Source organism: Hermetia illucens, chromosome 2 (genome assembly GCF_905115235.1).
Source record: "Hermetia illucens chromosome 2, iHerIll2.2.curated.20191125, whole genome shotgun sequence".
Lineage (NCBI taxonomy): Eukaryota > Metazoa > Arthropoda > Insecta > Diptera > Stratiomyidae > Hermetia > Hermetia illucens.
The window spans coordinates 155,243,854-155,255,983 of NC_051850.1; the positions used below are offsets into that span (position 1 = coordinate 155,243,854).

A 12,130-nucleotide genomic window follows, 5' to 3' on the forward strand; every position below is an offset into this window, starting at 1 on the left:
AAGAATCCTCCGAAGAATTTTTGGCCCCTACATGGGGATGGACGATTCCGTAGCCTACATAACGACGGAATCTATGAGCGATATCATGACCGTCACGTTGTATATAAAATCCGGCTCAATAGGTTACGGTGGGAGGGTCACTTAATCCGTATGGATGAGGATGATCTAGCCCGGAAAGTCTATAAGGGCAATATCTATGGTAGAAAAAGAAGACGAGGCAGACCCTGCCTAAGATGGAGTGATGGCGTAGGTCAGGACGCCAGGCAGCTTTTAGGGATATCGAATTGGTGGACCTCGGCGCAAAACGGGGATGTCTGGAGTGCCTTATTAAGGCAGGCCTAGACCGGATACCGGTTGATGAATGCAATGGATATGGCTGCACAGATTCTGGAGCGAATGCAATTCGCGTGGAACGCTTATATGCCGCGTCGAACGGGATCCTTGAAGGGAAGGCCAAATTTCTGTTGGAATGATGAAATCAACGAATATCGCAAAGAGTGCTTAAATGCGCTGGCGCAACCTGATTAACGTCAGAACACTGCAATGTGCTAGGTTCATCGAAATAATGTTGTATACGGAAATACCGAAAAGAGCCTCTGGCAAAGTTTAGAGGCATCTAATTAGGGCACGGTATCTCTCTACAATGGTATGTGAGGCAGAGGTGATGCGGTGGTGCGGTGATTGATTTGGCTGAGCGTCAGCCCGTTGTTCTGGTTACCACGTTTTTTGGCACATTGAGATCAACAAAATCACCCATTCTTATCACGTCTAATCCGTACATATTATAGGCATCCATTGATAAATAGCAGGAACAATTCAAAATAAAATAAATTTCCGGCAAAGGTTCCGGCAAGGATCATACCAAACGTCACTTTTTAAGAGGGGAAAATATGAGTAGATCTATTTCATCTGCGTGAAATTGAGTACGCTAAATGCACTAGGGTTGATTCAATGGACTAACACCCCAGAAAGGCTTCAACAAGAGAAAATGGCTATGTTGCGGTTTTCAAGATTAATAGATATCGTATCGATTTTAATAATGATTCGTTCAATTCATAACTTTAAGATTATATTTATGTACAACTATTGCATGCATGCAGCATTTTGAGTTTGGGACTATTTTTTTATGAGTTTCAAATTCAGCTTTAATTTTCTAACCCTTAGAGAATTCAGAAGGCACTTTTTTTCTGGCAAAAAATGGGTGCTTCTGTTCTATTGAGTATATAAGTGAATTTTTAACGGAAAAGGCTTTGTAATTCACCCAACTAGTTTTGTTTTTTTCTGAATCTACTTCCAACATTTAAAAAAAAAATTAACGGTCGAAACCAGCACGTCCGCCATCTTCTATTGAATAGCATACATTTTCCCACTCAAGGAAAACTTACAGTTTCCCATTCTAAACGTACATGCTCAGCTTTTCTTCGGAAAAGTGACAGATGATTTTCCACCTTATCAGTGCAGTTCACATTTTTCCGATAGTTTTTCATCAATTTCACCGGGAATAAGTTAAAATTTCATTTCGAAATGAAGTTCGCCGAACACCTCTCAGCCCATATCACCCCGGAATGGCGAAAACAATACATAAACTACGAGGTAAGTGAAGGTTCTTGCAATTGAAAATTTGCCGTGAAAATTTTGCTGATGGCAAAAGAAAATTGTTGTTTTGACATTGCTTTCCGATTTCGATGTATTTGTGAAAATGAGCGGAGAAGTATTGTTAGTGGTGCGCAAGCGTTATGCTGAGCACGTGGCATTGAAAGCGTGGATAGAATGTTTGTAAACAAAAGCGGCTGTGACAATGGATGCATGAATGAATATGTGTGGTTGTGTGTAGGTTGACCGTAGGAAAATTGTAAATAAAGCCACGTGGTCGAAAGTCTATGGTTTTGTTGTTATAAAGCTTTGAATGTCAGGGAATAATAATATTAGTGGAGCTTGTGTGGAGCTGCGATTGCAATGTATCTTTTCTCAGAAAGTGCCATTGGAGTGAATGCTTATTATACATAATATTAAAGTATGTGTGAAAGTATGTATGCACAGTAATATCGAGTAATATATGCTGCTAAAAGGCATCCATGACCAATTAAAAAAAAATTTACAAAAAAATTTATTTTACAAACTTAACTATGGCTTATGCAATTATGAATGATGACCTTTTTTGAGAAAATTCAAAATATCACTGGGTTTTTGATTGTGAGAAATTTGTTTCTGCATGTTGCATGTTAAAATAGAATTAGAACCGTCATTTGCCTTCTACTCGCTTCATTCTGACGAAAGTCGTATTTTAAGCTGGTTGATTTTTCAATATTGTTGAGCTTTTTGTGATTTTTCCCTGGAAAATCGGGAAGTTTTAACAGGAAACGGAGACATTAAGGTAAAATAAAAGACGCCAGGTGGGTTCCTTTTGAAAGAGGGAAGGTGAAGCTTACCAGAGGCTTTTCAGAGTAATCGAAAAAACTGCCGGGGAAAACGGAAGTTTAATCAAAGGGAAGACCAACTAATTCTGGGAAAGTCTTAAGAGGTTGGAAATACAAACTCCTAGAGTATTTTAGATTACGCGAGAGATCCTGGCGTTGAGGTATAGCATTATACACTCCACAAGCATTTGTTTGAAAACAGGCTAAAAAGCCGACGTTAACAGAACCGATGCGGCGATTTATATGGCTCTGCTTACAGGAGGATCTGAAATTGTACTATTGGACTATTTTTTCGGATTTCAAATTTGTCTTGTGTAAAACAAAACCTCATTAAAATCGATTCACTGTCTGACTGTGTCTGTCTGTCATACGCACTTTTCTGCAAAACGGCTAAACCGATCCGAACGAAAATGGGAATTATGAAATCCCACGCTTACAGTGAGCGATATAAATTTACGTGCAGCTTAAAGGAGGGCCCCCCATATAAATAAAGGGGGATGTCAAAACTTGTTTCACCGAATATAGTCATGTGGGGTATCAAATGAAAGGTCTCAATTATTACTTTCCGAATCTGATATTAGTTTTGGCGTAAATTGCAAATTGCACGAGTAAGGAATCAAAATGCACACACTTAAAGTGAGACAGGACTCATTTTCGGAAAGTACCCAATCCAAAAATCCGAAAAAAAATCGGGAAGGTGCACTTAGATGAAATCTAGGCCTCAAAATATGTCCCATTTCGATATTTACTCAAATAAACTTACTAATAGAATATTACCAGCTTTTAGAAATTGACTGGAAAACCCCTCCTTAAGTTCATCCTAGGACTCCGCACCTCCGTTCTTGGAGTTTCCTATCCTGCCTTGGCATCCACATGTGAGCCTTGTGGGGCTGAGAAGGAAAAGAACAAAAGGGACTCCTCAAAACAAAAGTAATTATCTAGACTTCTTAGCAATAAATTCATATCATAAAGAAATGAAGAAAAGAATAAAAAAAAATAACTAAATCAAAACCAAAATAATGCACGCAATAATTAGAAATGCTCAAAATAAAAGCAAATTGGTATAAAAAAAAAATAACAAATTACGAATCAAATGAACGATCAAGACAAAATAAATAAGAGATAAAAATAAAAAATAAAAAAAGGTCATAAAAGAAAGTAAAATCTTCACCCAGAACTTTAAAATCCTTTACTTCTGACACTTCAAACATTTGTTTCTTCTTCTATCTGTTCAGAAGTAAAGATTAAACTAAATTAAAAAAGTGTTAGTTCAAAGTCAATCGGTGCATCTTATCAGAAGTCATCCTTGGATGCGCTTCTCTTGTTGACGTCGTTTCGCATGAAACACGCACAACACTCCAAGTTTGTTCTTCAAATCTTTTTTATATTAATTGAACTTAGCGCCCAATATTTGGAGCGAAATTCTAAAGGCTAATTAAATCTTTACATACTACTTAAAGGGACAGTCACAGGCAGCTCTTTAAAACCACAATCTCTACCGTTCATTATCTTTTATCGGATTCGTATCCGTCGTTAGATACTTCGACTTTCCTTCCACACACAAATTTACTTTTGGCAGTCGGAAAAAGCGCGATGATCCCTGATATATTCGATCGCCCTGATAATCCTCTAGCCAATTTTTCACGCCTGTTTGTGACCGTTTAATCAAGTCAACTAACTAGAACGCTGACGTTTAAATATCCAAACAGGAAGTTTACCTCGCCGCAATTTCACGACGAAAACGAGAAAAAAACTTGCACTTGTCCTCCATCAATGACCAAAAACAATCAACCTTCTCAGCACTCAACTTGCCAATCAATTTCACCATGTTCGGTTGCTAACTTTGCCAGTTATCAAGCTACAAAGTCCACCAAGTTTAGAGAAACTGCACGAAACAATTAACTCCAGAAAATCCTACGAGCTATCTTTATAATCAATGTGTGATTCGTGGTGTTTCTAGGGAAAAGGTTTAAGGAAATTAAAACGTAACACCGTCTCTGCCGATAGTAGTGAGTATTTTATTTAGAAAATAAAGACATTTCGAGAACAACTTGATTCCTTCTTCAGTAGATGGTGTTACGTTTTAATTACAATCATTAGTTCAATTCTTCTTGATGGAGAAGGAAAATCGTGGAAAAACCTAACACTGATTTTATGTACCAAATTCCAAACAAAAGCTCACAATTTCAGATCGCTCTAAATTGTCTAAAGCTTCTGTGGGGCAACTACTGGAAGGGAAATCAAAATCAAAAATCAAATCTGACGCGCAAGAAACATAAAGCCTCCACGCGTCTGCTTTTCATATTTCCTTCACCTCCAGTACTGAAATTCAACCTCCAAAGCCGACCTGGACAATCTTCGATCCCCAAAGCTGCAAATGTCTGCGTCTCTTCAAGACACCCAATGAACTCCCCCGTCCAGCTGATCAGCTGTCCATCCATCAGTCCGGTCCCGCTTAATCCGCAATGCAAAAACACCTACATTTTCAGTCGTCTCAACCAGAAGCAAAACCTTAGGCCTGCATCTAATAATATGTGGCAAGTTTGTGTGCAAGGTCAATATTCTTTGTTGACTGGTCATGTAATATTCGAAAATTATCATTATTTACAAATTGATAAATTTTTAAATTATGCTAATTTATATTTAGAATTTTAGTTTTGATAAATAAAATGAAATTATTAATTTTAAAATTTTAAATGGTTGATGTAAGTGAATATCGGGGTGGGAAATAAAAAATTGGAAGAAGTATGATATATTGGGAAAGGTAAGGGTGTTAAAATGGAAGAAAAGGCGGAGAATATTACATATTATAACATGCATTCCCTTTTAAAATTGTCTCTTGAAACCCCGAATGAAATGCTCCACATGTAGGCAAGCCGAGGGTACTACAATTTGAAGCGTTTAGCATTCGGCTTCCCAACTTGTTAAGGTTTTGTGTAAAACAAAACCTTATTAAAATCGATTCACTGTCTGTCTGTCTGTCAGTCTGCCTGTCACACCCGATTTACTTAGAAACGGCTGAACCGATTGTTACGAAATTTGGTGGGACTATGTGGTCTGTGTGTCCTTTTACATGCAACGAGTGACGCCATTTTGTGTTGAATTTTAAGGGGGGCTGCCCATATATGCGAAAGGAGGGTGTACATTTTTTTTTTCACAGACATGGTCATGTGGGATATCAAATGAAAAGGCTCAATTAGCACTTTTTAAAACTTAGCTTTTTCCTGATATTGGGGAGATAGGGAACAAAATGTGTGCCCCAAAAAGTGAAACAGGTTTCGTTCTCAGAACCTACCCAACCGAAAAATCTGAAAAAAATCACAGTGAGGTGGGTGTGTATGAACGGCAGGTTCGATGGGAACGTTTTAGTTTTCCTTTTTTGACTTTTTTTAGTTATTTGCATTTCAGTGTCAATTACTCCAGGTGGACATATGTGTGTATATGTATATTCTAATAAAGCTTGTGGGTAGTAACCAATATAATAGGCATGTGTGTTTTGGTTACGAGCGGTTTTGGCTGTGGTGGTGGCAAATTATGCTTGAAAGGGTGAACACTTGTCTGATCTCTGTATGGTTAAAAAGATTAAATATCCACTGGAAGTAATGATTCGTAGCTGCACTCCCGAAGAAGGACTTGATGCAATGCAATTTATTAAAGGTAATCACGATCTCAACAGTACATTAATGTCAAGGAAAGGGTCTTTGTGCCAAGTATGAACAATTTGTAGCTCCTACGTATAGAATATGCCTTCATACACGATGTCGGGTCTTGCTATACATCCATACCCATCATGAATTATCTAAATTCACTGAATCTGGACTGTCCGGCAATTCTCTGGACTGAGACTCGATAGAGAATTGTTGGGCTTATCTGAAACCAATGGCATATCAACGTAGAAACACTACGCTTACAAATTTCAAAGAAAACATAAAGGATATATGGTATATTGATATTGATTTAAAAACAATGATTAGAAATTGTATTCGCAATATACCTGATCGTATGAGAGGTGCAATTAAAAATGGGGGCGGGATTCAAATCTTTTAAATGTAAAGAGATATTACAGATATATGTCACTCAAATAATAAAGCCACATTTTGTACATCTAAAATGGAAACTTTGTTTTTTAATTTTTATTCCTGCCTAAAGTTGAAACTTTGCATATTTTCTAAGCGTTCATAATTCAATAGACAGATACCGTATGCTCTAAAAAATAAGAATTTTCATAGCGGAGTCTTCTACCCATATGAACGTTTGAAGATGAATGATTCCTTTTTCAACTCAGTTGAAAATTCTTCGGGGTCACCCCCTGAAAAATGTTGATACCCCCAGAGTGTTATCATTATCATCATGGTAAATGTTGATTTTTCAACTCCAGCCAGAGCCAGCCAGAGAAGTGTATGTCGTAGAAAGAAAAAGATCTCATTTCTTGGTGTACTCCTAATTAATTTCCGTTTTTTTTTCGATAGTTGGCGTTCTATGTGTTGTGTCGCTGTTGGTTACACACCTGTCATTTTGTTTAGTTGTTGGCGAGTGCCTAAACTGCGTTAACGTTTCCCCAAAAAGTTCCTCCAGCAAGTTTTTATTGCGCGTCAAAAATGTCGGCTTACGTACTGAATCTCGAGCATATGCGCCATGCATTGCTTTTCATGTTCAATCAAGGAAAAAAGTGTCCGAGGGCCACTGTGCACTTGTGGAAGTTTATGGTGATCGTGCATTAGCACTTCGAACATGTGAAACGTGGTTTCGACAATTCAAAAATGGAGATTTCGACCTGAACGACTCCGCACATTCCGGCAAGCGAAAATCGTTTGATGACGCCGAATTGCAAGCATTGTTGGATGAAGACAACACGCAAACGCAACGACAGCTTGCAGATACGTTGACAGTTCAACAGCAAGCAGTTTCGAAACGTCTGCGAGCCATGGGAAAAATTCAGAATTGTGGAAAGTGGATGCCGCATCAACTGACCGAGAGACAAATGGAGAACCGAAAAGTGACGTGTGAAATGCAGCTTCAACGGTACAAAAGAAAGTCTCTCTCAAGTGGGAGGTGCTTTACCATGCGGCTTACTCAACAGACCTGGCCCCATCAGATTACCATCTCTTTGGCTCGTTGGGCCACGCACTTTCTGAGAAGCGCTTCGACTCGTACGAAAATTTGCGGAAATTGCTTACTGAGTGGCTCACCTCCAAAGACAGTCAATTCTACTGGCGTGGTATTCAAAAATTACCAGGAAGGTGGAAAAAATGTATAGAAAGCGATGAAAAATATTTCGAATAAAATAACTATTACGGTTCCCTTGGAATTGTATGTTTTATTCACAAAAAGACCGGAAATTAATTAGGAGTACACCTGGTAAATCCATTGGAGAATTGTGAAGGCTGCCGTAAAGAAATGAAGGCGCTTCAAAGTGGATCATTCGTATATCATGACGGTAGGGCTTAATTTGCAGCCGCAGCTCCGGAGAAAATGTCGAGAAAGGGGTAGTCCTCTTCCTAGCCGAAGCGCTTATTAGTGATATGAAAATACCCTCCCCTTTGGGACACCATAAATTTTTAAAGGGGGTGATAATCGCAATTCTTGAACAGGGCTAACGAGGAGGGGGGTCGTTTCATTTTCTATTGCTTATTCGACAAACGTCTTGTCGCCTGGGGTGGGGTTTGAAAATTCAAACTTTACAATGGTGACTGAAAAAACGCATTTTGAGGGGTTATAACTTTTTTCATCCTCTTTCGAAATTTTCCTTTATCAATGAATTAATTGTAAATTGTATATATTGGAATTATTCGTAAAAGTTTGTTTTTTTTTAATTCAAAGGGCAAACATGATGTACTTATTTTATACATGGTGGATGTACTGAAGAAGGGAGCATTTGGCACCCGAAATAGCTCGAATTGGCCCTTCATTAAAGAATAATCTTTTAATTCCAAAGTAGGCAAAACAAAACGGTTGAACTAACTAGAAATGTAGTCTTAGAATAAATTTGTATGTGCGTATATATTTCTAGTTGAGTACAGTTGAGTACAATTTCAGCTTATCCCCTTCAAAATCAAACATGTCATGTGTTTATTCATAATTTGATTCATTGCTTATTCACTCTAGAAGAGCTGCCTTTAAATTTATGGCTGTTCATATTGTTTAACAGAACAGAGAGAACATAAATTCAGAAAATATGGTTTCCCATAACGCATTCAACCGTTATTAATGATCTTGAAAAGAGTTTATCTAAAGTTTCTGTACATGCTTAAAACCGAATCCATATGTTGCGAGTATTTGCTGTTTACATTGTTCTGGAAAGGCTTTGTTCCTAAGTAGCTCGCAGGCGAATATTGGATCCTACGTACTATTGTATGCCTGCATGTACTATTACATAACCGCTGCCCACATACAGGGGTAGAACTGAACTAGCTCCCAGGTTATCAGGTTATCTCATTTGGATTAAACTTATTTCTAAATTTACTAGTTTCCGAAATTAGTAGTGCCCCCGTGGATGCAAAATGCTTTGGAAGGATGCGTGGCGTGCCGATGTAAATGCCAGGATGTTGCTAGTAAACCTTCATTTGTGTTGTGAACATCACGGAAGGAACCGTAGTAGTTTCACGAAACGTGAAAATGGTTAGAGGAAATCGTAGGAGGTTTATAGACACTTTGGTGGTGAGTAGCTCGTGTTTCGCACAGACAGGGTTAGAGTTAGAGATTTTATCTTTGTGGTCATTTTAATGTTTTGATATTGAGAGCACGAAGGAGTGAAAATTAGTTTGATGATGATTTATTCTTGGAATTCGAGGAAACACAATCCAAACCGAACAATTGAAAATAAGTTTCATGGAAACGGAGGTCAGGTGGTATTTATTTAGAAAACAGTCGTCCCTGATTTTTCTTTCACGCATATTACACAGCTTTTCGTTCATTTCTGATATTTTAATGATTTCGACAGGTCATTGCTCTGATCGTTTGTATATAGTACATATTCTGAGATTGCATGACTGTTTGCATACTTTACCAGAGGTGAATAGAAGTAAAAAGCAAGTGAAAAGTACACAGAAAAAATTTGATGCCAGGTACACGCGCTTAATAGTTGTCGCGAACTCCAAACTTCCACCAACGTTTTGTGGAACAAACATCGCCATCCATACGGTTGCAAGTGCGTCAGTGCCTTCTGTTCAACCAAGCAAATTCCCTTTGTTTTGTCCAAAAAACTGACACTCGATGGGATCCAAGTCCTTGCAAACCTACCCATCATCATCATCAACGACGCAACAACCGGTATCCGGTCTAGGCCTGCCTTAATAAGGAACTTCAGACATCCCGGTTTTGCGCCAACCAATTCGATATCCCTAAAAGCTGTCTGGCGTCCTGACCCACGCCATCGCTCCATCTTAGGCAGGGTCTGCCTCGTCTTCTTTTTCTACCATAGATATTGCCCTTATAGACCTTCCGGGTGGGATCATCCTCATCCATACGGATTAAATGACCCGTCCACCGTAACCTATTGAGCCGGATTTTATCAACAACCGGACAGTCATGGTATCGCTCATAGATTTCGTCATTGTGTAGGCTACGGAATCGTCCATCCTCATGTAGGGGGCCAAAAATTCTTCGGAGGATTCTTCTCTCGAACGCGGCCAAGAGTTCGCAATTTTTCTTGCTAAGAACCCAAGTTTCCGAGGAATACATGAGGACTGGCAAGATCATAGTCTTGTACAGTAAGAGCTTTGACCCTATGGTGAGACGTTTCGAACGGAACAGTCTTTGTAAGCTGAAATAGGCTCTGTTGGCTGACAACAACCGTGCGCGGATTTCATCATCGTAGTTGTTATCGGTTGTAATTTTCGACCCTAGAGAGGAGAAATTGTCAACGGTCTCAAAGTTGTATTCTCCTTTCCTTATTCTTCTTCGTGTTTGTGTTTGACCAGTCCGGTTTGATGTTGTTGGTTGATTCGTCTTCGGTGCTGACGTTTCCACCATATATTTTGTTTTGTCTTCATTGATGTGCAGCCCAAGATCTCGCGCCGCCTGCTCGATCTGGATGAAGCCAGTTTGTACATCTCGGGTGGTTCTTCCCATGATGTCGATATCGTCAGCATAGGTCAGTAGTTGGGTGGACTTGAAGAGGATCGTACCTCTTGCATTTACCTCGGCATCACAGATCACTTTCTCGAGGGCCAGGTTAAAGAGGACGCATGATTGCGCATCCCCTTGTCGTAGACCGTTGTTGATGTCGAATGGTCTTGAGAGCGATCCTGCTGCTTTTATCTGGCCTCGCACATTGGTCAGGGTCAGCCGAGTCAGTCTTATTAATTTCGTCGGGATACCGAATTCTCTCATGGCCGTGTATAGTTTTACCCTGGCTATGCTATCATAGGCGGCTTTAAAGTCGATGAACAGATGGTGCAACTGTTGTCCATATTCCAACAGTTTTTGCATCGCTTGCCGCAGAGAAAAAATCTGATCTGTTGCTGATTTGCCTGGAGTGAAGCCTTTTTGGTATGGGCCAATGATGTTCTGAGTATATGGGGCTATCCGGCCTAGCAAGATAGTGGAGAATATTTTATAGATGGTACTCAGTAACGTGATACCTCTATAATTGCTGCACTGTGTGATATCTCCCTTTTTATGTATGAGACAGATAATGCCTCGTTGCCAATCGTCAGGCATTGATTCGCTGTCCTATACCTTGAGCACAAGTTGATGAACCACTTGGTGTAACTGGTCGCCTCCATATTTAACCAATTCGGCTGTAATTCCATCGGCTCCTGGCGACTTATGATTTTTTAGCCGATGAATTGCACGGACTGTTTCTCCTAAACTTGGTGGTGGCAGTATTTGTCCGTCGTCTTCAGTTGGCGGGACCTCCAACTCGCCGACGTTCTGGTTGCTCAGTAGCTCATCAAAGTACTCAACCCATCGCTCTAATATGCGCATTCTGTCGGAAATCAGATTTCCCTCTTTGTCTCGGCAGGATGAGCATCGAGGTGTATAAGGTTTCATCCTGCTGACTTGTTGGTAAAACTTCCGCGCCTGGTGCGGTTGCTCCCTGTACTTTTCTAGTTCACAGACTTGTTGGTTCTCCCAGGCTTCCTTTTTCCGTCTGTGAAGTCGCTTCTCCGCTCGACGGAGTTCGTGATAAGTCTCTGCGTGTGCCCGCGTTCTTTGAGAATGCAACATTACTCGGTATGCGGCATTCTTCCGTTCCGTTGCTAGCTTACATTCATCGTCAAACCAGCCGTTCCGACTCCTTTTGCGGCTGGGGCCAAGTATGTTTGTGGCCGTATCCATGATAACGTTCTTCAGGTGATTGTGAAGATCAAGTTGAGCCGTATACGGATTCGGCGTTATCATTTATTTAAGCCAAACAAAAACTTGGACAGTTCAAGTTACCATTTCAATCCGACATACGTAACGCGATCCCTGCTGGTATATAAATCTTTCAGAGTGAAATTATGCGGTGTTTCCAACGATTAATTAATTGAAATAATAAAACTTGTTGTTTCTTTTGTTCCCTTCATCAGTGCAAACAACTTGTTTGCACTGATGAAGGGAACAAGTGGTTCCGAAATATCGGTATTTGCAAGAATAAACACCCACACCAACGAAAAAGAAACAACAAGTTTTATTATTTCTATAAATCTTTGTGCCTGACACGTTATGTGGGGGTAAGTACGAACAGAGCTTTAATTTCCAATGAATTCACATGAAATAGAAAACTT

General features: G+C 39.7%; 1 protein-coding gene across 1 annotated transcript in view; it reads left to right on the forward strand.

Moving 5' to 3' along the window:
* The first annotated feature begins 1,441 nt into the window (after window positions 1-1,441).
* The window catches only part of LOC119650212 (xenotropic and polytropic retrovirus receptor 1 homolog), a 71,277-nt gene continuing 60,588 nt past the window's right edge, over window positions 1,442-12,130 (forward strand). Inside the window, exon 1 of the mRNA XM_038052777.1 lies at window positions 1,442-1,593. Within this exon, the coding sequence (XP_037908705.1) occupies window positions 1,525-1,593 (69 nt within the window). The 5' untranslated portion in view covers window positions 1,442-1,524. The remainder of the gene's footprint in view (window positions 1,594-12,130) is intronic.